At 48.7% G+C, this 24,617-nt stretch overlaps 1 protein-coding gene across 1 annotated transcript in view; it reads right to left on the reverse strand.

Annotated features, from left to right (window-relative positions):
* Positions 1 to 372: 372 nt before the first annotated feature.
* LOC308676996 (non-receptor tyrosine-protein kinase TNK1-like) overlaps positions 373 to 24,617 on the reverse strand; it is a 24,718-nt gene continuing 473 nt past the window's right edge. The window contains exons 2-14 of the mRNA XM_081343091.1: positions 18,442 to 18,624; positions 17,245 to 17,318; positions 10,414 to 10,608; positions 9,349 to 9,501; positions 8,512 to 8,780; positions 7,732 to 7,858; positions 5,886 to 6,032; positions 4,850 to 4,944; positions 4,180 to 4,386; positions 3,130 to 3,206; positions 2,674 to 3,023; positions 1,487 to 1,582; positions 373 to 1,098 (exon numbers count right to left, since the gene is read on the reverse strand). Coding sequence (XP_081199217.1) covers positions 976 to 1,098; positions 1,487 to 1,582; positions 2,674 to 3,023; positions 3,130 to 3,206; positions 4,180 to 4,386; positions 4,850 to 4,944; positions 5,886 to 6,032; positions 7,732 to 7,858; positions 8,512 to 8,780; positions 9,349 to 9,501; positions 10,414 to 10,608; positions 17,245 to 17,318; positions 18,442 to 18,604 — 2,076 coding nt within the window. The 5' untranslated portion in view covers positions 18,605 to 18,624 and the 3' untranslated portion in view covers positions 373 to 975. The remainder of the gene's footprint in view (positions 1,099 to 1,486; positions 1,583 to 2,673; positions 3,024 to 3,129; positions 3,207 to 4,179; positions 4,387 to 4,849; positions 4,945 to 5,885; positions 6,033 to 7,731; positions 7,859 to 8,511; positions 8,781 to 9,348; positions 9,502 to 10,413; positions 10,609 to 17,244; positions 17,319 to 18,441; positions 18,625 to 24,617) is intronic.

Raw genomic sequence — 24,617 nt, forward strand, 5'->3', positions numbered from 1 at the left:
CCTCCTCTTCCCTTCCTTCTTTTCCCTGTCTCCTCCCCTCCCCCTCTTCCCTTCTCCGTTTCTGTGCCTCTTTGCTTCCCCTCCCTACTTCCTCCTCCCTTCCTCCTTTTCCCTCTCTTCCCCTCCCCTTCCCTACTTCCTCCTCCCTTCCTCCTTTTCCCTCTCCTTTCCTCCCCCTCTTCCCTTCCCCTCCCTACTTCCTCCTCCCTTCCTCCTTTTCCCTCTCCTTTCCTCCCCCTCTTCCCTTCCCTTCCCCTCCCTACTTCCTTTTCCCTTCCTCCTTTTCCCTGTCTCCTCCCCTCCCCCTCTTCCCTTCCCCTCATTACTTCCTCCTCCCTCCCTTTTTCCCTGTCCTCCCCCTCTCCCCTTCCTTCTCCTTTTCCGTGCCTCTTCCCTTCTCCCTGCCTCTTCTCTTCCTCACCTCTTCCTCCTCCACTTCCCCACTCCTCCCCTCCTCCAAAGACCCCCCCAGGAGCCACGCGCAGCTGTTCGCCTTTATTGCCCATATTTGGCCCATATTTACATAAGGAAAAGACAGCCGGGAAGGCCCTTCCCTCGCAGAGCCCCGCTTTCGCCCACTGCCGGCCGACCCCCGCCCGCCCGCCACTGAACGCGCATGGGCGTTTGGTGAGGGGGGGCTGTCTGGAGGACCCCCCCCCCAGATCGAGCGAAGGCAAAGCCAGCCGTGCTCATAAATAAGAAAGCCCGCAGATCCTTGGGGGGGAAAAACGCGACTTATAAAATAAGGGAGGGGGGTTCCGGGGCGCAGCCCAGCGGAGGTGTGCCTCCTCAAAGAGGACTAGGAGCTTGTGTCCCGAGGTTCAGAGCGGGGCAGGTTCAACCGGGCCGCTGGCTTCGGTGCCTCGTTGGCCAGAAGGGAGCTGGCCGGCTCGTCTTTGGGCCGCCCCTCCGCGCGGCCACCGGGCTGCTTTCCTGCCCAGGGGATCCCGGGACAGGCCCACCCCCGGCGCCTGCTCAGCTCCGGAGACCCCGGCTGAGCACGTAGCGGGAGGCCATGGCCAGGTTCCAGCGGTGCTTCTCCAGGACGCGCCGGCATTCCTCCCAGGAGAGGGAGCTCAGGTTGAAGAGCTGGTGGACCTGGGGGGGGGGAGGGAGGAAATGAAGGGAAGGGGGGCAGGAAGGAAGGGGGAAGGAGAGAAGGCAAAAGAGGGAGGAGAAGAGGGAAGGGAGGAAGGCGAGAGGGAGGGAGGGAGGAAGGGAAAGGGGACAGGAAGGAAAGGGGATGGAAGGAGAGAAGGCAAAAGAGGGAGGGAGGGAAATGGAGAGGGAAGAAGGAAAGGAAGAAAAAGGGAGGGATAAAAGCAAGAAAAGGAGGAAGAAGGGAAGGAAAGTAGGGAAGGGCGAAGGCGAGGAGGGAAGACGCAAGTCATGCCAGAGGCTCCCGGAAGCCCCTCCCTCTCCCGCTGCCCTCCCCATCCAGGAGGCACAGCTGCAAAACAGCTGGCCGCCCCACAGGGCTTCCCACCTTCAGCAGCTGGACCGTCTTGGGCACCTCCCAGCTGTTCATCCGCAGGGCCTCCAGGCACTCCTCCGTGGTCACCCCATGGACCCGCTCCTCCACCTGCGGGGGGGGGGGAGGGGAGGGGCAAACGGGCAGCCTCAGCCAAGGGGCCGCAGGGGGCCGACCCCCAACTCCCTCGCTTGGGGGGGCGGGGGCTCAAGAGAAGAAAGGGGCGCCGAGCCCTCCCCCTTCAAGGATTGGCTAGCCTTCCCGTGCCCAGCCCCTGCCGGTCTTTGGGACTACAATACCCATCTCCACCGGGAAGGGTTAAACAGAATTCACGAAGGCAGGGGGTTGGACTAGACGACCTCCCAGGTCCCTTCCAACATCATCATCACTATTATTATTATTATTATTATTATTATTATTATTATTATTATTATTATTATTATTATTATTATTATTATTATTATTATAGCAGAGAGGGTGTTTTGGAAATCAGAGATGGGCAGCAAATAAATTTAATAAGGAATAAATTTAATACAGGTAATCCTCGACTTAATGAGCACAATCTGAGCCCAGCTAAGTCAGACCGTCGTTAATCTGAGTTTTGCCCCATTTTATGACCTTTCTGCCACAGTTGTTAATTACTGCAGGCGCTGAGTCACACGGTTGTTAAGCGAATCGGGCTCCGCCCCGTGGACTTTACTTGCCAGAAGGTCGCAAAAGGGGATCACGTGACACACACACACCCCGGCATGCTGCGGCCATCGTAAATACGAGTCAGTTGCCGAGCGTCCGAACCCTGATCACGTGACCACAGGGAGGCTGCAACGGTCGTAAGTGTGAAAAACAGTCATAAGTCACTTTTTCCAGGGCGGCCAGAATGGTCACTAAACTGTTGTAAGTCGAGGATTTACCTGTAAAGAATTTTTCCAAGGGGTTTTCAGATCAGCTCTGGGAATATCTCCCTGTGGTCTCCTTTTCCTTTAAGGAGCTCCATTTCAAGCTCTTCCAATCCACCAGCGATCCCTTCCTTGACCCCTAACCCAGAGAAGGAGGGGAAGGAAACAACCTCCCCCTCCCCAGCAGCCCAGCCCAGATCCAGTTTGAGAGGACAAAGCCCGGATGGATGCCCTCAGGGTTCCCCCTCCACCACCACCCCGCTTTGAAACTAGACCCGGTGGGCCTCGCGGAAGGCGGTCTCTTACCTCCTTGATCTTCTTCTCGATCTCCCCCATGGTCAGCCTCGGCCCACTGGGCGGGGGTGGCCCCCCAGCGCCTTTGGGGCCTGGGCGGGCCCCCCGCTGCTCCTTCTCCTTGGCCCCCGCAGCCTCCGCCTTGGGCAGGGCCCAGGAAGGCAGGGCCGGGTTCGGGATGCGGGCCGCGGCCTTGGGGCTGCGGCTCTCCGGCTGAGGGGGGGACGACGGGAGGGGGGTGGGCAGGTCGCTGAACCGCCGCTGGGGGGTCCGGCTAGGCCCCTCCGTCCGGAACGGGGGGAACCTCGGCTTGTGACGCAGGATGGACCACTCGGAGATGGACTCCAGGCTTTTGGACAGGCCTGCAGGGGACAGCGGGGGGGGGAAGGTTTAATAAACCAGGTGGGGGAAGAGGGGCACAAGACCCTCCCCCCAAAAAACACCCATTAAGGGGAGGGGGAGACTCACGCGCCAGTTGCAGCAGCTGCTTATTCTTGCTGGAATTCTGGGGACTGAGATTCCCCCCACGCACTTTTGGTTTCTTCCTAGGATGAAGAAGACGAAACACCCATGTTCCGCTTAGCGACGGCCTCGCCTCGCCCCCATTCCTTTAGTGTCTGTTCGAAGTTGCAACAGGCACGGGAAAAGTGAACTGATGACCGGTCCTCGTGCTTACGACCGTCACAGCCTCCCAAAGGTCACGGGATCAAAAATTTGGGCGCTCGCTTGGCAAACCGGCACGTATTTATGACGGTCGCAGCCTCCCACGGTCATTTTTGCGACCTTCCCGGCTGGCTTCCCACCAGGCTGCGGGATTCACTTAAGGACCGTACCACTCGCTGAACAACCGCCGTGATTTTCTTCACAGCTGCGGCAAGGCAGGGCGTGCAACGGAGCGAAATTCGCTTAAGAAATGTCTCGCTTAGCAACAGGCTCGTAAGTCGAGGACTGCCTACTTGGACCGTTGCTTCACCTGTCCTCAAGACGTGTGGACTTCAACTCCCAGAATTCCCCCTGCTGGCTTTGAAGTCCACACACCTTAACGTGCCCGAGGTTGAGGAAGGCAGGCCCAGAAAGACACCATCTGCAGACCTTGGGCTCAAATTTTAAGGGGGGTGTCTCCTTTTTCACATGCTCAGGAACCCCCCACACCCTTTCAGATATTCTCACCAGAAATTCCAGTTCCGATTGTGGCCGTAAGTTTGAGGACAATCTGTAATTCTTTTCGGGGCATGGAAATCAAACCGGGTGTCCCGGTTGGGTCCCTGATCCCACTGATGTGACTCCCCTGGGGTGGGGGTCCAGCTGCCCCCTCCCCTTTCCAGGCTCCTCTGCTTGCTGGGATGGCCTTGGCCCTACTTGCTGCAGCCTGGACAGAAAGGGCAGTACCACTGCCGACCACCAGGTGGCAGGACACGTACAAATACTGGGTATGGTCCTGCAGGGGTCCTAAGACACACCTTTTCAATGGGGTGTGTGTGTGTGTGTGACGCCCAACCCCTCCCCTCCAACACGTACTCCTCCTTGTGGTCCGGAGACCCCCACCCTCGCTCAGGGTCGATGTCCCCGTGACTCAGGTGAAGGAAGGAGCTTCGGATGGGGTGACTGATCCGCGTAGCTCCAACAGGGGGCGCCGCATCCTCAACTGCCGCCAGGACGGAAGACGGGAAGATGCCGACTTTGAGGGTCCGCTTGTTCTGCCCTCGCCAGGTGGACGATTCGGGGCTGGAGGGGCAAAAGAAAAGAGGGAAGTGGAGAATAAGAGGAATGTAGCCCACGGGGTCCCCCACTGGAGTTTTGGACTACAACTCCCATTGACTTAGGAAGCCAGGAAATGCTTGGGACAAAAGAAAATTGTCCTTGCAGCATCTCAAGGACAATGAAATAAATTTACGAGAAGCCTTAAGCGAGACTACATTGATGCTAGATGGATAAAGGTAAGCGGGGAAGGGGGTTGGCCTAGATGACCTCACGGAACCCCTGACCTCTTGTGACTGTAGGAACAGAGGCGAGGAGCGATCAGAAGAGAAGAACGGAAATCGGACATGGAGGACTAGAAACTTGCAAAGCAGGATGGAGCTGAAGAGATAGGCAGGCTGTGTGATTGGGAAGGGGGGTGGGGCGAGGGAGTGCAGACCCCTCCCCTCCCCTTCCCCACCCTGAAAGAGGTCCCAGCCTCTTCACTCACCCGCCTTCGATAATGGTGACCGGGTCGTTTGCTTCCACCCTTAGCCAGCCGGGCTCACCGAACGCACGAATGGCCTTCCTCTCCTTGGGACGCAGCTGGGTTAAAAAGACACACAGACACACACGTCTGAGGGGGTGTGGTTTTTTTTAAAAAAAAGTCAAGCGGGCAACATTCCCGTTGCTAAGCAAGGCAGTTGTTAAGTGAGTTTTGCCCCACTCTACGACTTCCTTGCCTAGTCACTGCGGTTGTTAAAGTGAGTCACACCGTTGTTAAGCGAATCCGGCTTCTCCATGGACTTCACTTGTCAGCAGGTCGCAAAAGGGGGGTCACGCGAACCCTGGACCCTGCAACCGTCGTAAATACGAGTCGGTTGCCGAGTGCCTGAATTTTGATGACGTGACCGTCGGGATGTTGCAACAGCCGTAAGAGCAAAACACAGTCCTAAGTCATTTTTTCCACTGCCGTTGTAACTTCAAACAGTCACTAAACGAATGGCTTTAAATCTGGGACTATGTGCGGACTTCAACTCCCAGAATCCCTAGCAGTGGCGGCAGCAACAAGCATAGCTGCTGGCTGGAGAATTCTGGGAGTTGAAGTCCACATATCTTCAGACCCTAAACCAAGGGTCTCTAAATTCCCTGCCTTCCGGATGTGTGGACTCCAGTTCCCAGAATCCCTAGCAGTGGCAGCAACAAGCATGGCTGCTGGCTAGGGAATTCTGGGAGTTGAAGTCCACATATCTTCAGACCCTAAAACAGGGCTCTTCAAACTCCCTGGCTTCCAGATGTGTGGACTTCAGTTCCCAGAATCCCTAGCAGTGGTAGCAAAATGGCTGCTGGCTGGGGAATTCTGGGAGTTGAAGTCCACAAGTCTTAAAGTGGCCACGTTGGGAGGCCCCTGCCCTAGACAGGCTGATGCCAGCCACCTGGCAGTCCCAACGTAACCAGACAGGAATCTAGATATTCCTGGACCAAAAAAGAGTCTTTTTTTCCCCTGACCCACCCCAGGTGTTGTGTGAACCCAGCCTTCCTCTGACCTCCTGCAACAGGTGGACAATTTCCCGGAATTTGGGCCGCTCTTCCGGGTTGTGGGCCCAGCACTTGAGCGCCAGGGCGTAGATGCCTCTGGGACAATCTTCCGTTTTTTCCAAGCGGCCTCCTTCTCGGTCGATTTTGATCATGATCTGTGGGGGGGGGGGGTCAGGAAGGAAAAATAAAGCATCCATTTCATGGTCAGGAGCACACAAGATCTACCAGAAGCTCAAAAGTCGCTTAACGGAAAAAAAAAATAGCTATTTTGTGCTGTCTCTGCTATTTTTATAAATAACTTAAGGCAGCGAACATGCCTAATATTGCTTCCATCTCCTATTTTTTCCCCCCCAACACAACAACCCTGTGAGGTGAGCTGGGCTGAGAGAGGGACTAGGTCAAAGTCACCCAGCTGGCTTTCATGCTGTAGGTGCACTAGAACTCACCGTCTCCTAGTGATTGGCCCAATGTCATTCAGATGGATTTCATGCTTAAGGAGGGACTAGAACTCACCGTCTCCTGGTGATTGGCCCAAAGTCACCCAGTCACTTAGACAACTGAGGTGGGACTAGAACTCACCGTCTCCTGGCGATTGGCCCAAAATCACCCAGTCACTTAGACATCTAAGGTGGGACTAGAACTCACCGTCTCCTGGCGATTGGCCCAATGTCATTCAGATGGATTTCATGCTTAAGGAGGGACTAGAAATCACCATCTCCTGGCGATTGGCCCAAAGTCACCCAGTGACTTAGACATCTAAGGTGGGACTAGAACTCACGGTCTCCTGGCGATTGGCCCAAAGTCACCCAGTCACTTAGACAACTGAGGTGGGACTAGAACTCACGGTCTCCTGGCGATTGGCCCAAAATCACCCAGTCACTTAGACATCTAAGGTGGGACTAGAACTCACCGTCTCCTGGCGATTGGCCCAATGTCATTCAGATGGATTTCATGCTTAAGGAGGGACTAGAACTCACCGTCTCCTGGTGATTGGCCCAAAGTCACCCAGTCACTTAGACAACTGAGGTGGGACTAGAACTCACCGTCTCCTGGCGATTGGCCCAAAATCACCCAGTCACTTAGACATCTAAGGTGGGACTAGAACTCACCGTCTCCTGGCGATTGGCCCAATGTCATTCAGATGGATTTCATGCTTAAGGAGGGACTAGAAATCACCATCTCCTGGCGATTGGCCCAAAGTCACCCAGTGACTTAGACATCTAAGGTGGGACTAGAACTCACGGTCTCCTGGCGATTGGCCCAAAGTCACCCAGTCACTTAGACAACTGAGGTGGGACTAGAACTCACGGTCTCCTGGCGATTGGCCCAAAATCACCCAGTCACTTAGACATCTAAGGTGGGACTAGAACTCACCGTCTCCTGGCGATTGGCCCAAAGTCACCCAGTCAGACATCTAAGGTGGGACTAGAACTCACCGTCTCCTGGCGATTGGCCTAAAATCACCCAGCCGGCTTTCATATTTAAGGCAGGACTAGAACTCACCGTCTCCTGGTTTCTAACCTGACGCCTCAACCACTAGACCAAACTGCCTCTAGATGGCAGCCGTCATCAAACCCTTGCCCATTTTTGTGTCCGTTTTCGTGCATGGAGGGAAAAAAAAATCAAACAGGCGGGTGTTTTCTTTGCCCGGCCGCCATCTTGACTTTTTTGACCACCACCCCTGGCAAAGCAGCTCTGAACAGTTTCCGGCTGGCCAAGCCCTTACCCCCTTACCCGCCCCCCGCCCCCTCCAGGCCTCAGACTACACTTCCCATCATCCCCCAGACAGGCACCGGCTCTAACCACTGGGCCCTCCCCCGTGCCTGTTTGGAGGGCGCCCCCTCTGGGTCTCACCTGCCTGCCGCTCAAGCCCACCCAGGGCTCCTCGCAGTAGGAGAAGATCTCCCAGAGGGTCACCCCAAACATCCAGACGTCCGAGGCGCTGGTGAAGACGCCCAGGCGCAGGCTCTCGGGGGCGCACCTGGAGGGGCAACAAGGGGGGGGTGTCGGTCACCTGGTCACCCGCAGCCCACCTGAGCTGGGGAATCAGAATAGAGCTGGAAGGGACCTTGGAGGTCATCTAGTCCAACCCCCTGCTTAACCAGGAGACCCTCTACCATTTCAGGAAAGTGGCTGTCCAATCAGGAAGGAAGGAAGAAAGCAGAATAACAGAATAAAATTTAACAGAAGAACAGGATTGAAAGGGATCCTGGAGGTCATCTAGTCTAGCCCCTGCTCAAGCAGGAGACCCTTTATCATTTCAGACAAGTGGCTGTCCAGGAAGGGAAGGGAAGGGAAGGGAAGGGAAGGGAAGGGAAGGGAAGGGAAGGGAAGGGAAGGGAAGGGAAGGGAGATAGCCGAATAACAGAGTTGGAAGGGTCCTTGGAGGTCTTCTAGTCCAGCCCCCCCCCCAGTCAATCAGAAGACCCTAGACCATTTCAGACAAGTCCAGCTGTCTGGCCTCTTCTGAAAAACCACATCTCACCCTGAAATCCTGGCATGGTACGTTCCTTCATTCAGGTCTCGCCAGCACCCTGCAAGGCGCTAGTCCTCATGGCCGCTGAGGGCTCAGCAGCAGCCTGAGGAGATGGGAGAAGTGGGGGATTAAACCCTCCTGGCCTCGGAGAGCCTTACCAGGCGAATGGGATGCGCCGGTGGGCGGACATGACATAGCGGTCACTCTTGCTGGACAGTGGGCGCATCAGGCCAAAGTCGCCAATTTTGGCGTGGTCCTCGGTGACCAGCAGGATGTTCCGGGCGGCCAGATCCCGGTGGACGAAGAGCTTGGACTCCAGGTAAGCCATGGCCCCGGCCACCTGGACGGCATAGCTCCAGAGCTGGTGCAGAGGGAAAGGCGGCTGGAGCCGGTCGTAGAGGGAGCCCAGCGTGGCCAACTCCGTTACCTGCCAACAGCAGATCTTCAAACATGGCCCTCTGATGACTTGTGGACTTCAACTCCCAGAATTCCCCAGCCAGCGTCCACAAGTCATCAAAGGGCCAAGTTCGAGAGGAAAGGGTTAACAGTGCCCCCCTCGACCCATCGCCCCGTCCTCTGAACCCCAAAATAACCCAGCAGGACGGGGGGGTGGGGAAATAAAATTAAACAGAATAAATGTGTTGAAAGGCAATCCTAGATGGTTTCCCCCCTGGGTGAGTTACACAGGTCGTGTGAACTCGGCGAGAGAGAATCTTTGCACCTGTCTTCTGGATGCCTGGCCCCTCCTGCTCTTCATAGCCCCTCCCCTTCCCAGGAAAAGTTTGGAAGGAGACTAATGGAATAACAAGAGGTGGAAGGATCCCTGGAGGTCATCTAGTCCAACCTCCTGCTCGAGGAGAGCCTTACAGAATAACAGAGTTGGATGGGACCCTGGAGGTCATCTAGTCCAACCTCCTGCTCAAGGAGGAGACCCTAAACCTCCAGTGATGGAGCGTGCACAACTTCTGGAGGTGAGTCGTTGGGGTCCCCCTTACCATCTTGAGGGGCTGGGTGAGCACCACCCCATGGAGGCGGAGGAGATTGGGGTGATCCAGGCAGCACATGGCGTTGACCTCATTGAGGAAGTCAATCAGGGCCCCCGGATCGGAGGAGACGTCCGACCGCAGCGTCTTCACGGCCACCGGGATCTAGCAGAGGAAAGGAACCCAGCTGCTGCCTAACAAGGCACAATGCTCCCTCTAGACAGTCCTTGAATTGCGACAGTTTCATTTAGTGACGTTAAGTGAATCTCGCTTCCCTATTGAGTTCGCTTCCCAAAAGTTCGCAAAAGGGGATCTGCCTGAACCTTGGAACACTGCAACCATCGTAAATACGAGTCAGTTGCCAAGCATCCAAATTCTGATCACGTGGCCACGAGGAGGCTGCCACGGTCGTAAGTGTGGAAAACGGTCATAAGTCAGATTTTTAGTAATTTCAAACGGTCAATAAACAAATTGTTGTACGCTGAGGACTACCTACATCAGGGGTCTTGAAACTTGGCCCTTTTATGGACTTCAACTCCCAGAATTCCTCGGTGTGAGGGATCCCTTTAGGACTTGTGGACTTCAACTCCCAGAATTCCTCAGCCGGCGTGAGGGAACTATGACCCTTTGATGACTTGTGGACTTCAACTCCCAGAATTCCTCAGCCAGGCATGCTGGCTGAGGAATTCTGGGAATTGAAGTCCACAAGTCATCAAAGGGCCAAGTTTGAAGAGCCCTAGATTAAAGACTCACGCTCAATTTTACAACATTTTTTTGATACAGCTGGGGTCACAGGATGCTGCGACTGTCGTAAAAACACGCTGCTTGCCAAGCGCCTGAATCTTGATTCCGTAACTGTGGGGATGCTGCAAGCGTCGTAAGAGTGAGGACCAGTCGTAAGCCAATTTTTTTTGGACATGGTAACTTGGAACATTCGCTAAACAGACTGCCTCTTTGTCAATTGCTGGCTGAACCAAGTTGCGTTCTAAGGACCTAGGCGCCTAGTTTGGCAAGGCGCAGGTAAAGCCAGGGTCCCTTTTGCCGAGCAGCAGGCAGGCCCACGGGCCAGGCGCTTACCAAGGCGCCCCCCGGCGCGTGCCACTCGGCGCGATGCACCACCCCGAAGCATCCGTCGCCCAGCCGCTCGCACATGTGGAGGTCCCACTCGCCAATCAGGCACTTGAGGGAGGCGTCCGTGTCCAGGCGGGGAGGAGCCGGGGGCTGGGGGCTGGGGGTCTCTTCGTTTTCTGGGATTCGTCCCCCTGTGAACATCTGGTGGGGCAAAAAAGAGAAAGGAACACACGGTGGCACTGGTGCCCGTCGCGGTGGCACGAAGCGCTAAACCGGAGTGAAGTTCAGATTTGGTAGACAAAGTAAATTCAGACTTAACTCGGGGTTTCCACGGCCTCCACCCTCCACCCGTCCGTAAGGTGGAGAAATGGGCCAAACCCAAACATCTGGCTGACTCTGCCGGGACCCATAGTAGCAGTGACAGGCACCTTGGGGGCAATCCCAAAACATCTGGAGCACCACTTGAATACCGACGGCATTGGCAAAATCCCCAGCGGTCAATTGCGAAAAGATTGTAAACCGCCCAGAGTTCTCTTGTGATCAGATGGGGCAGGGTGGGGCAATACATTTTACAAACAAATAAATAAATGATAGATAAATAGATGCATGAGAGAGAGAGAGAGAGAGAGAGAGAGAGAGAGAGAGAGAGAGAGAGAGAGAGAGAGAGAGAGAGAGAGAGAGAGATGCATGATAGAGATAAAACATGATAGATAGATCGTGATAGATATATGATAGATAAATACATAATAGATGCATGATATAGATAGTTACATGATAGACACATGATAGATAAATGAGATAGATAAATACATGATAGATAGAAAGATATACTAGATAGATAGATAGATAGATAGATAGATAGATAGATAGATAGATAGATAGATAGATAGATAGATAAATACATGAGAGAGAGAGAGATAAATACATGAGATAGATAGATGATAGATAAATGATATAGATAGATAAATACATGATAGATAGATAGATAGATAGATAGATAAGATATAGATAGATAAATACATGATAGATAGATACATGATAGATCATAGATAAATGATATAGATAGATAGATAGATGATAGATAGATAAATACATGAGAGAGAGAGATAAACACATGATAGATAGATAGATAGATAGATAGATAGATAGATAGATAGATAGATAAATACATGAGAGAGAGAGATAAATACATGATAGATAGATAGATAGATAGATAGATAGATAGATAGATAGATAGATAGATAGATAGATAGATAGATAGATAGATAGATAGATAGATTGTTGTTGTTGTTAGTTGCGAAGTCGTGTCCGACCCATCGCGACCCTATGGACAATGTTCCTCCAGGCTTTCCTGTCCTCTACCATCTTCTGGAGTCCATTTAAGCTCACGCCTACTGCTTCAGTGACTCCATCCAGCCACCTCATTCTCTGTCGTCCTCTTCTTCTATTGCCCTCAATCTTTCCCAGCATTAGGCTCTTCTCCAGTGAGTCCTTCCTCCTCATTAGGTGGCCAAAGTATTTGAGTTTTAGCTTCAGGATCTGGCCTTCTAAAGAGCAGTCAGGGTTGATCTCCTCTAGGACTGACCGGTTTGATCGCCTTGCAGTCCAAGGGACTCGCAGGAGTCTTCTCCAGCACCAGAGTTCAAAGGCCTCAATTCTTTTGCGCTCAGCCTTTCTTATGGTCCAACTTTCACTGCCATACATTGCAACTGGGAAGACCATAGCCTTGACTATACGCACTTTTGTTGACAGGGTGATGTCTCTGCTTTTTAGTGTGCTGTCTAGATTTGCCATGGCTTTCCTCCCCAGGAGCAAGCGTCTTTTAATTTCTTGACTACAGTCCCCATCTGCAGTGATCTTGGAGCCCAGGAAAATAAAATCTGTCACTACCTCCATTTCTTCCCCATCTATTTGCCAGGAATTGAGAGGGCCGGATGCCATGATCTTGGTTTTCTTAATGTTTAGTTTCAACCCAACTTTTGCACTCTCCTTCTTCACTCGCAACAAGAGACTCTTCAGTTCCTCTTCACTTTCTGCCATTAGAGTGGTATCATCTGCATATCTTAGGTTGTTGATATTTCTTCCAGCAATCTTAATTCCAACTTTTGATTCATCTAGCCCTGCCTTTCTCATGATGTGCTCTGCATATAAGTTAAATAGGCAAGGCGACAGTATACAGCCTTGCCGGACTCCTTTCCCAATTTGGAACCAATCAGTGGTTCCGTGTCCAGTTCTCACTGTTGCTTCTTGGCCCGCATATAGGTTTCTCAAGAGACAAATAAGATGTTCTGGTACTCCCATCTCCTTAAGAACTTGCCACAGTTTGTTATGATCCACACAATCAAAGGCTTTAGCATAGTCAATGAAGCAGAAGTAGATGTTTTTCTGGAACTCTCTAGCTTTCTCCATGATCCAGCGTATGTTGGCTATTTGATCTCTAGTTCCTCTGCCTCTTCGAAATCCTGCCTGTACTTCTGGTAGTTCTCGATCCACATACTGCTGGAGTCTAGCTTGTAGGATTTTAAGCATAACTTTACTAGCATGAGAAATGAGTGCAATGGTGCGATAGTTTGAACATTCTTTGGCACTGCCTTTCTTTGGAATTGGAATGTAAACTGATCTTTTCCAATCCTGTGGCACTGTTGAGTTTTCCAAATTTGCTGGCAAATTGAGTGTAGCACTTTTACTGCATCGTCTTTTAAGATTTTGAATAGCTCAGCTGGAATACTGTCACCTCCACTAGCTTTGTTGTTGCTCAGCTTTTCTAAGGCCCACTTCACTTCACATTCTAGGATGTCTGGCTCGAGGTCAGTGACCACCTCATTGTGATTATCAGGGACGTTAAGCTCATTCTTGTATAGTTCTTCTGTGTAATTTTGCCACCTCTTCTTAATCTCTTCTGCCTCTGTTAGGTCCCTGCCATTTTGGTCCTTTATCATGCCCATTTTTGCATGAAACGTTCCTTTCATCTCTCCAATTTTCTTGAAAAGATCTCTGGTCCTCCCTATTCTATTGTTTTCTTCTATTTCTTTGCACTGTTCATTTAAGAAGGCATTCTTATCTCTTCTAGCTATTCTCTGGAATTCTGCATTCAATTGGGCGTATCTTTCTTTTTCTCCCTTGCCTTTTGCTTCCCTCCTTTCCTCAGCTATTTGCAAAGCTTCCTCAGACAGCCATTTTGCTTTCTTGCATTTCTTTTTCTTTGGGATGGTTTTGGTTGCTACCTCTTGTACAATGTTGCGAACCTCTGTCCATAGTTCTTCAGGCACTCTGTCTATCAGATCTAATTCCTTAAATCTATTTGTCACCTCTACTGTATATTCAACGGGGATATGATTTAATTCATACCTGACTGGCCTGGTGCTTTTCCCTACTTTCTTCAGTTTAAGCCTAAACTTTGCAACAAGAAGCTCATGGTCTGAGCCACAGTCAGCTCCTGGTCTTGTTTTTACTGACTGTATAGAGCTTCTCCATCTTTGGCTGCAGAGCATATAGTCGATCTGATTTCTGTGTTGACCGTCTGGTGATGTCCACGTGTAGAGCCGTCTCTTGGGTTGTTGGAAAAGAGTGTTTGCTATGACCATCGTATTCTCTTGACAAAATTCTATCAGCCTGTGCCCTGCTTCATTTTGTACTCCAAGGCCAAACTTGCCTGTTATTCCGGTTATCTTTTGGCTTCCTACTTTAGCATTCCAATCCCCCATGATGATAAGGACATCATTTTTTGGTGTTAGTTCTATAAGGTGCTGTAGGGCTTCATAGAACCGGTCAATTTCATCCTCTTCAGCACCGGTGGTTGGGGCATAGACTTGGACTACTGTGATATTGAATGGTTTGCCTTGGATTCGAACTGAGATCATTCTGTCATTTTGAGGATTGTATCCCAGTATTGCTTTTCCTACTCTTTTATTGACTATGAAGGCTACTCCATTTCTTCTGAGGGATTCTTGCCCGCAGTAGTATACCTGATGGTCATCTGAATTAAATTCACCCATTCCTGTCCATTTTAGTTCGCTGATACCTAAGATGTCGATGTTCAGTCTTGTCATCTCTTGTTTGACCACGTCCAGCTTGCCTTGATTCATGGATCTTACATTCCAGGTTCCTATGGAGAAAAAATCTTTACAGCATCGGACTTTCCTTTCACCACCAGACATATCCACAGCTGAGCGTCCTTTCGGCTTTGGCCCAGTCGCTTCATTCTTTCTGGCGCTACTAGTACTAGCCCTCTGCTCTTCCCCAGTAGCATATTGGACGCCTTCCGACCTGAGGGGCTCATCTTCCAGCGTCATATCGTTTTGCCTTTTGGTACTGTCCATAGGGTTTTCATGGCAAAGATACTGGAGTGGGTTGCCATTTCCTTCTCCAGTGGATCACGTTTTGTCAGAACTCTCTGCTATGACCTGTCCGCCTTGGGTGGCCCTGCACGGCATAGCTCATAGCTTCATTGAATTACGCAAGCCCCTTCGCCACGACAAGGCAGTAATCCATGAAGGGGAGATAGATAGATAGATACATACATACATACATACATACAGATAGAGATAGATAGATAGATAGATAGATACATGATAGATAGATACATGATAGATAATAGATAAATGATATAGATAGATAGATAGATAGATGATAGATAGATAGAGCTAGATAGATAGATAGATAGATAGATAGATAGATAAATACATGAGAGAGAGAGATAAATACATGAGATAGATAGATGATAGATAAATGATATAGATAGATAAATACATGATAGATAGATAGATAGATAGATAGATAGATAGATAGATAGATAGATGAGAGAGAGAGAGAGATAAATACATGAGATAGATAGATGATAGATAAATGATATAGATAAATACATGATAGATAGATAGATAGATAAGATATAGATAGATAAATACATGATAGATAGATACATGATAGATCATAGATAAATGATATAGATAGATAGATGATAGATAGATAGATAAATACATGAGAGAGAGAGAGATAAATACATGATAGATAGATAGATAGATAGATGATAGATAGATAGATAAATACATGAGAGAGAGAGATAAATACATGATAGATAGATAGATAGATAGATAGATAGATAGATAGATAGATAGATAGATAGATAGATACATGATAGATAGATACATACATACATAGAGATAGATAGAGATAGATAGATAGATAGATAGATAAATACATGATAGATAGATACATGACAGATAATAGATAAATGATTAGATAGATAGATAGATAGATAGATAGATAGATAGATAGATAGATAGATAGATAGATAGATAGATAGATAGATAGATAGCAGCTTGACTTGGAATAGCTGACATCCTTTATCCCCCAATCAAACAACCACATTTGCCTATTTCAGGTCCTTGGGAAGGACTGAAGAGGCAGACAAAAATGCCAAATCCAACCTAAACATCTGGCTCAACATGCAACAAATCATAGTCGTGATAAGCGCCGTAGATGCAATCCCAAAACATCTGGAGCACCCCTTGATCACCATCGGCATTGACCAAATCCCCCATCGGTGAATTGCAAAAGGCAGCTTTGCTTGGAAGAACTGATGTCCTCCGTGGAGGCCTTCAACCCCATCGAAAATCATCTGTCCAGCCCAGATCCTCAGGAAGTGGATAAACGGGCCAAATCCAGCCTCAACATCTGGCTGACTTCGCAACCAACTATTCTGTAGTAATAATAGAGCCCTCTTTCTAGAATGATAGCTTTTCTCCAACAAACAGCCACATCTGCCTATCTTAGGTGTTTGGGAAGGACTCGAAAAGTGGATGAAAAGGCCAGCCTGAACATCTGGCTGGCCAGGCAAGAAGCAGCAATAACCACAAAAAAACAATAGTACACAAAATTTAATAAGCACGTTCCAAACATCCTCCTGAGCTGCAGTCAGGAAGGACAACCTGGGCGAATCTCGACAGGTTTTGATGCCTTGCAGGGGCAACCAAAGACGGTTCGCGCAAGAGATGGTTGAAGCCAACGAAGAGAACGCCCCGGTTCTGTTTGCCGACAGCATCGGCGGACACGGCAAAGACAGGAGCTCGCAGGCAAATGACAGTTTATACAGGATTTGAGTCACTCGCTGTGGCCGATTGCACAATTGGCGTCACCTGAACAACATTGTGATGGGGGTAGGGTGGGGTGGGGTCCTCAGGGATAGCTGAGCTGGGTGGCTTCCTTGCAGATGTTTCGTGACCCAACTAAGGAACGTCATCTGTGCTAGGAAGAAAGGGAGATGCATTTCCAGCACGGAGGATGTTCCCTCGTTGGGTCAGGAAACGTCTGCAAGAAAACCACCCAGCTCAGAGAGCACCAAGGACCCCACAGTCCTCCTCCTCCTCCTCCTCCTCCTCCTCCTCCTCCTCCTCCTCCTCCTCCTCTTCCCACACTCCCTTCTAGCACTGATGATGTTCCCTAGCTGGATCATGAAATGTCTGCAAGAAAACCACAAAGCTCAGAAATCACCAAGGACCCCATAGTCTTCCTCCTCCACCTCCTCCTCCTCCTCCTCTCTGAAACCCCCCCTCCCTTCTATCACTGATGACGTTCCCTAGTTGGGTCACAAAAGGTCTGCAAAGAAACCCCCCCAGGACCCCCCCAGTTCAGCCCTGAGCTACAAAGACTCTCTTCTATTGGCAAGTGGTGGCATCGCTTCCCCGCCTCCGCAATAAATCACACACACCCCGTCTTTCGCTTCCCCAAATCTGCACCAGGTCAAAACAGCCGGATACCCACGGCTTGCTGCTAAGAGATGCCAGGGCGAGTGTGAAGCCCACCAGGTGTGTCCCTTCGAGGGAGGCTCCGGGCACCCACCTTATAGACCCAGGACTTGGGACGCTGGCTTTGACCCTTCCGGCGTTTCAAGGCCTCTTCCAGCCGCCGCTGACCTGTAAGACAAAGCGTCAAGCGGTGGGACGATTCCTTGGTCCGGGAAAACCAAACTCGCGCCCAAATGAAGGTTGCCGGCAAAACAGGCGACCTGATAAGGGGCTTTGTGATCTCCTGGAGATGGTCCCAACATAAGTTCCTTTCTATATGTCGGGGGTCTCCAACCTCGGTAACTTGAAGACTTGTGGACTACAATTCCCAGAATTCCTCCGCCAGCCATTTCCCCCCCACACACACACACACTTTGCTGAAGTCAAGATATATTACATCTATCGCATTCCCACCATCTATTAAGAAAGTTACTTTATCGGGGGGGGGGGGAAAGCGATAAGGTAGTCTATTTACATTCCTTCTTGTATCCATGCTGAATCCTGGCAAATCTTTGCTGGGTGGGGAATTCTGGGAGCTGAAGTCCACAAGTCTTAAAGTTAGCAAGGTTGGCGAAAAAGTAAATGAAGGGGGGGGGAATGCTGTTTTTATCCACCGGCTAGCGGTTCTTGGAAAGGGGAGATTTTTATATCTGATTTCAATAGAGTTACGTCCCTTTTGAAGCCCCGTTTCATCCTCCTTGTATACCAGGCACCCTCCCTGGCTTTTCCCCCTCTGGTGCTCATGAGGACTAGAAACTTTGGGAGTCTTGCGAGAGATGGCACCTCTGAGCAGACTCCTCCGTGCCAGGGGCCCTCAACTTGCAACTGTTTAGCGACCGTTCAGTTACAGCTGCCCTGAAAAAGCTGATTTATGACTGCTTTTCACATGACAGCAGCCCCCGTGACCAAAATTTGGGCTATTGAGCAGCTGCCGCATGTTTATGACAGTCACGGTGTCCCCGGGGTCACGTGATCCCCTTCTGACAAGCGGATTCACGGAACAACAGCAAAAAAAAAGTCATAAAACACACTTAACAACCATCTTGCTTAGCAACAGGAAGTATGGTCCTAAATCCGAGGATTACCTGTGTATCTATTTTAAACAGGCACGTGTCCATTTTTTTTAACCCCTATTCCCTCCTCCTTTCATACTGCACGCCCTCCCCACCTTTTTTCCGTGCACCTCATGAGGACTAGAAGCTTGCCAAGTCTTACGAGAGGGGGCATCTCTGAGCAGGACCCCTGGCCTCACCTGGGCGCCCCAGGCCGATGCGGTCCAGGTCGAGGGGCTTTACGTAGTCGAAGTGGCTCGGACGGGTGACGTGGAGCTCATCTCGGATCCTGGTGTAAAACTGCTCCAGCTGAATTTCGCTCAGCAGCTGCAGGAGCCATTCGGTGCCGTCGTCTGGCGCCATCGGGGTGGGGTGGGGGGCCCCTATGGGGTGCAGGAGTAGACAAACCTCAGATTGGTGCAAAAAGCACAAGCCACTTTTACGGGGGGGGGGGCTGCTGTGAAACCAGTCAAGGTTTTTGCCTAGTTCAGGTTCAATGATCAGCGGAAAGATTTTTGTCAATTCCAGACTTCTCCTGCTAGGCGTGCAGCTTGGCTTACTGGCTAGAGCGAGCTTTTCCTGAGAGGATCTGTGTCCTGCCCACAGGTTCCAGAAGAAAAAAAAATATTATTGTTATTTTCTCTTCTGTTTTGCAAATACACTAAGAGTTTCTGTACCAGACAAATTCCTTCTGTGGCTAATGACGCTTGGCTAAATAAAGTATTCTATTCTTTTATTATTCTATTCTATTCTATTCTATTCTATTCTATTCTATTCTATTCTATTCTATTCTATTCTATTCTATTCTATTCTATTCTATTCTATTCTATTCTATTCTATTCTATTCTATTCTATTCTATTCTGTATTTTATTATTCTATTCTATTCTATTCTATTCTATTCTATTCTATTCTATCCTATCCTATCCTATCCTATCCTATTCTATTCTGTATATTATTATTCTATTCTATTCTATTCTATTCTATTCTATTCTATTCTATTCTATTCTATTCTATTCTATTCTATTCTATTCTATTCTATTCTATTCTATTCTATTCTATTCTATTCTATTCTGTATATTATTATTCTATTCTATCCTATTCTATTCTGTATATTATTATTCTATTCTATTCTATTCTATTCTATTCAATTCTATTCTATTCTATTCTATTCTATTCTATTCTATTCTATTCTATTCTATTCTATTCTATTCTATTCTATTCTATTCTATTCTATTCTATTCTATTCTATTCTATTCTATTCTATTCTATTCTATTCTGTATTATATTTCCCATCGCCATGCCTTTGTTAGAAACTTGCCATATATTTGCCCTAATTTGAAAAATTTTCTAGAGGGTGTTGTTTTTTATTTTAACTCCAGGAAACCACTCTGTAATCGCCGGAGTCCGAGTCTAAGGTTCTAAGTTTAAGAACTAAATAAAGAGATGTGATTATCCCCTCTAGATAACGATGACCAGTGGAAATGTCCATGCAAAAGGGGTTGCTGGAGGACGGACGTCAGAGGGGCAGGGGGGATCAAAATGTAAAAAAAAAAAATTAAGAAGAAACTGGACAGCCATTGGTCTGAAATGCTATAGGGTTTCCTGCCTGAGCAGGGGGTTGGACTAGATGACCTCCAAGATCCCGTCCAACTCTGTTATTTTGTTACAAAGGGGACAGGGGCTCCGAGGGGGATGATGATGATGATGATGATGATGATGATGACGACAACAACAACAATAATAATAATAAAGTTCGAAGGGACTTTGGAGGTCATCTAGTCCAACCCCCTGCTCAGGCAGGAAACCCTGGCCTATACCATTCCGGACAAATGTTTGTCCAATCTCTTCTTAAAGAAACCTCCAGCTATGGGGCACCCACAACTTCTTGAGGCAAGTTGTTCCACTGGTTAATTGTTCTCTGTCTGGAAATTGTTAACTGTCAGGAAATTCCTCCTTAATTCCAGGTTGCTTCTCTCTTTGCTTAGTTTCCACCCGTTGCTTCTCATCCTGCCTTCTTCAGGCACTTTGGAGAATAGCTTGACTCCCTCGTCTTTGGGGCAGCCCCCCCAAATTTTGGAAGACTGCTATCCTGTCTCCCCTGATCCTTCTCTTCATTAAACTGGGCATCCCCGATTCCGGTAACCGTTCCCTGTATGTTTTAGCCTCCAGTCCCCTTATCATCTTTGTTGCTCTTCTCAGCCCTCTTTCCAGAGTCTTCACATCTAATATGGTATTTAGTATATATATATATATATATATATAATTTAGTATATATATATAATTTCCCCTCATCTCCCTGCACAGGCACCCCCACCCCAGTGAGGTCTTCCCAGCCTGATGCAAACACGGACCAGGGTCATCTGATCCTACGGACACCAAACTGACCAGGCCTCCTTGTGGGTTCGATTGGGGGACGGGGGGGGGGGGAAGGGTCTGCTGGGGGCGGGGGGGGGGGTTGCTAGGCCCACCCTATGAGTCCCTGGAAGAAAAACAACCCAGCACCTGGCTCTGGGGAGGGGGGAGGAGGGGCTGACACCCCCCTCTCCAAAGGGCTGGGCGCTGGCTAGAAAAAAAAAACCCGCTCTCTCCTTCCAAGGTTGAGTATGGCAGGAATGAAGAGTGGGGGGGCTGCCCCCAGATGGGGGAGGGTCTGTCTCCTGATGGCCCTGATGGCCCTGGCCTGTGGCAGGGGTCCTCAACCCGAGCCTCCGAGAGAGGGGGGGGGACAACTGAGCAGGGGGTTGGACTAGATGACCTCCAAGGAGCCTTCCAACTTTATTATTATTATTATTATTATTATTATTATTATTATTATTATTATTATTATTATTATTATTATTATTATTTATTAGACTTGGTTGGGCGTTCTTTGCCAAGTGGGCATCTGCCCCCCCCCTCCGTGCAAAGGCTGCCCTCTCCCAATCCTCTGCCCTGCCCCCACCCTTTCCGGAAACTGCCAGAGAAAGGGGAGGCATTAGCAGGCTGCTAATGGGGCTCTTTCACAGGGCCCCTGCAGGTTTTGCAAATGAAAAGGACATTAATCCCTCTAAATGTTTTTAACACACACACACACACACACACACACACAAAAGCACCCCAGCAGGGGATGATTTTGCTCTGCAGGAGAGGCCAATAATAATAATAATAAAGTTGGAAGGGACCTTGGAGGTCATCTAGTCCAGCCCCCTGCTCAGGCAGGAAACCCTATACCATTTCGGACAAATGGCTGTCCAGTCTCTTCTTAAAATCTTCCAGTGTTGGAGAAGGGAGGGAGGGAGGGAGGGAGGAAGGATAGATAACAGAATAACAGTTGGAATGGAGGTCATCTAGTCCAGCCCCCTGCTCAGTCAGGAAACCCTATTCCATTTCGGACAAATGACTGTCCAGTGTCTTCTTAAAAACTTCCAGTGTTGGAGCATTCACCGCTTCTGGAGGCAGGTGGTTCCACTGGTTAATTGTCCTCACTGTCAAGAAGTTTCTCCTTAGTTCCAGGTTGCTTCTCTCCTTAATTAGTTTCCATCTGTTGCTTCTTGTCCTGCCTTTGGGTGCTTTGGAGAATAGCTTGACTGCCTCTTCTTTGGGGCAGCCCCTGAGATACTGGAAGACTGCTATCATGTCACCCCTCGTCCTTCTCTTCATTAGACACACCCAATTCCAGCAACTGCTCCTTATATCTTTTAGCCTCCAGTCCCCTGATCCTCTTTGTTGCTCTTCTCTGCACTCTTTCCAGAGTCTCAACCTCTTTTTTTACAACGTGGTGACCAAAACTGGATGCCGTATTCCAAGTGTGGCCTTACCAAGGCCTTGTAAAGTGGTATTAACACTTCACGTGATCCTGATTCTATCCCTCTGTTAATGCAGCCTAGCACTGCGTTGGCTTTTTTGGCAGCTGCCGCACACGGCTGGCTCATTGTAAGTCATGCCAGCCACTCTGGATCCCAGGGTTTTTCATTTATTTCCTGTAATCCATGTCATGGAATCAGAGTAGGGGGTCCCTCGAGAACATCTAGTCCAACCTCTTGTTCGTGCAAGATCTACTAAGGATCAAGGACTTCAACTCCCAGAATTGGAGCTATTTATATTCTCTTCTAGCGGCTCTTCCCAGAATTCCCCAACCAGCACGCTTTGTGAGGGATGGACTTCCCTTCCCAGAATTCCCCAGCCAACTCTCTGTCACGAGAATTAGGGTTCAAAGGTCAATTGTAAACTCAATTCTCCCGCTGATTTGACTCATTTAGTTTATTTATTGATCAGAATTACTCCCTGGCAGAAGTAGTGCACAAATAAAGCATTAGAACCACACAAACTGGGTATAAAACTTTTAAAATAGAGGCAAGCAGAATTAAAGTTTTGTCACGGAAAAGCGAATTTATGCCGCCGTGGAGTGTCAGAAACATCAAAAGAAACTTGATACAGGTAGTCCTCACATTTACGGCCGCCCATTTAGTGGCCGAAGGTGTCACAGCACTGAAGAAAGCGACTTACAGCCAGTTCCTCCCATTTACAACCAGCAGAGTTTTCCTCAATTCACGGGATCAAAATTCAGACACTCGGCAACTGACTCGTACTTATGACGGTTGCAGTGTCCAGGGGTCAGGTGATCCCCCTAGCGACCTTCCTGGGGGGGCTTCTGACAAACAAGGTCCCATGACCCCAGCACGTTGCAACCGTCATAAATACGAGTCAGATGTCAAGTGTCCGAACTTCGATCGATTAAGCGTGGGGATGCTGCAATGGTCATTAAGTGTGAAAAGCCGAGCAAAAGTCCATTTTTTTCAATGCTGTTACAACTTCACTTGTAAGTCACCTTGACCTGTAGATTTTTTATGGGGGGGGCTTCAAAGAGACCTCCGACCTCTTCAACGGCTAATAAAAACAAATCTCCAGAAAGACATGATTTAGAATTAAGATAGCACTCCCCCCCCCTTTTTTTTCTGATACGGGAAATGTGAAGATAAAAGGAGGATTGATTTGAATAAAAAATTGTAGCTCTATAAATAATGACTGATGAAGATATTTCAAATGCCGATGGGAAATCAAACCTTAACAAGAGCACGAAAAAAAACAGGATATTGATGAATGAATTGACATTATGGATTTATGAATTGATGTATTGTTATTTGTATGATATTAACGGATATCCTTCTGTTATGTATTCAAGATGGACAGTGATTAATATTTATATGGTACTTATATGTAAGGATGTAGGTCTATACATATGTTGTATGTAGCATGTTTAAATGTGTGTTATGTATGTGTACACTTTGAGAGCAAGCAGCTAAATTTAGTTTTTAAATTTGTGCCATTGTGCCCACAGTAAAAAAATGACAATAAACGTTATCTATCTATCTATCTATCTATCTATCTATCTATCTATCTGTCTGTCTGTCTGTCTGTCTGTCTGTCTGTCTGTCTGTCTGTCTGTCTATCTATCTGTCTGTCTATCTATCTATCAATCATCTATCTGTTACGTATGTGTACAATTTTGAGAGCAAGCAACTAAATTTCATTTTTAATGTGTGCCATCGTGCCCACAGGAAAAAAATGACAATAAAGGTTATCTAATCTAATGTTAGCAAAATATGATGCAGGTGCTTATATTTAACTCTGTTAACAGTAGCAAAAATTCTAATGGTGTTATGCGGGGAAAATGGAAAAAAATATAGAGAAGAAAGGGGGATCAGAGAAAAAAAATACTCTTTTGTGTACTATTGAACAGATTTATAGTGAAGAAGTTAATGTTAAATATTTGAATCCAGACAACAGGTTGTTTACTAAGCACTAAAGATTGCAATTTTAAAAAATTAATAAAACTTTTATTTTTTTAAAAAAAACCAACAAATCTCCAGGACCAAGCGGTTTCAAAATCCTGTTTTGGGCAAGTCTCCAACGGATTGGCCTCGGTTGTCCCCCTCTGTGAAACGGGCACAAGCCACAGCCCGGAATGCTTTGCACGGGAGACACAACGTCCAAAGGCACAGAGAAACACAAATATTAAAAATCCAGTACAGTGCAAATTAGAGGAGTGTGTGTTGGCGTGTGTGTGTGTCACAAAAACGTAATGTAAAACTCCAAAGGCGTCTTATAGCTTGTGGAGATGGCACGGGGCCAAGACCAGAGTCACCCATGGAAGAACCTAGAGGTGGTGGTGGTGGTGGGGAGAAATGTTTATATTTGTGACGCCCTGCCCTGCAAAACAGAAATCTGGGCCTTTATTTTGCCCTTAATTGCTACCTGCCTGTCCAGGTGAGCCAAACTCAAAAAAGCCTGCCTATGTGGTGTGTGTGTTGCAGGGAGGGGGGGAGTGTAAGGAATTTCCTCCGTGGGAAAAGGGGTCCCAGGTGGTGGCAAAGGAGGTGGGGGGGAGGGGTTGTG

This window comes from Vipera berus (genome assembly GCF_964194415.1).
Source record: "Vipera berus genome assembly, chromosome: Z".
NCBI lineage: Eukaryota > Metazoa > Chordata > Lepidosauria > Squamata > Viperidae > Vipera > Vipera berus.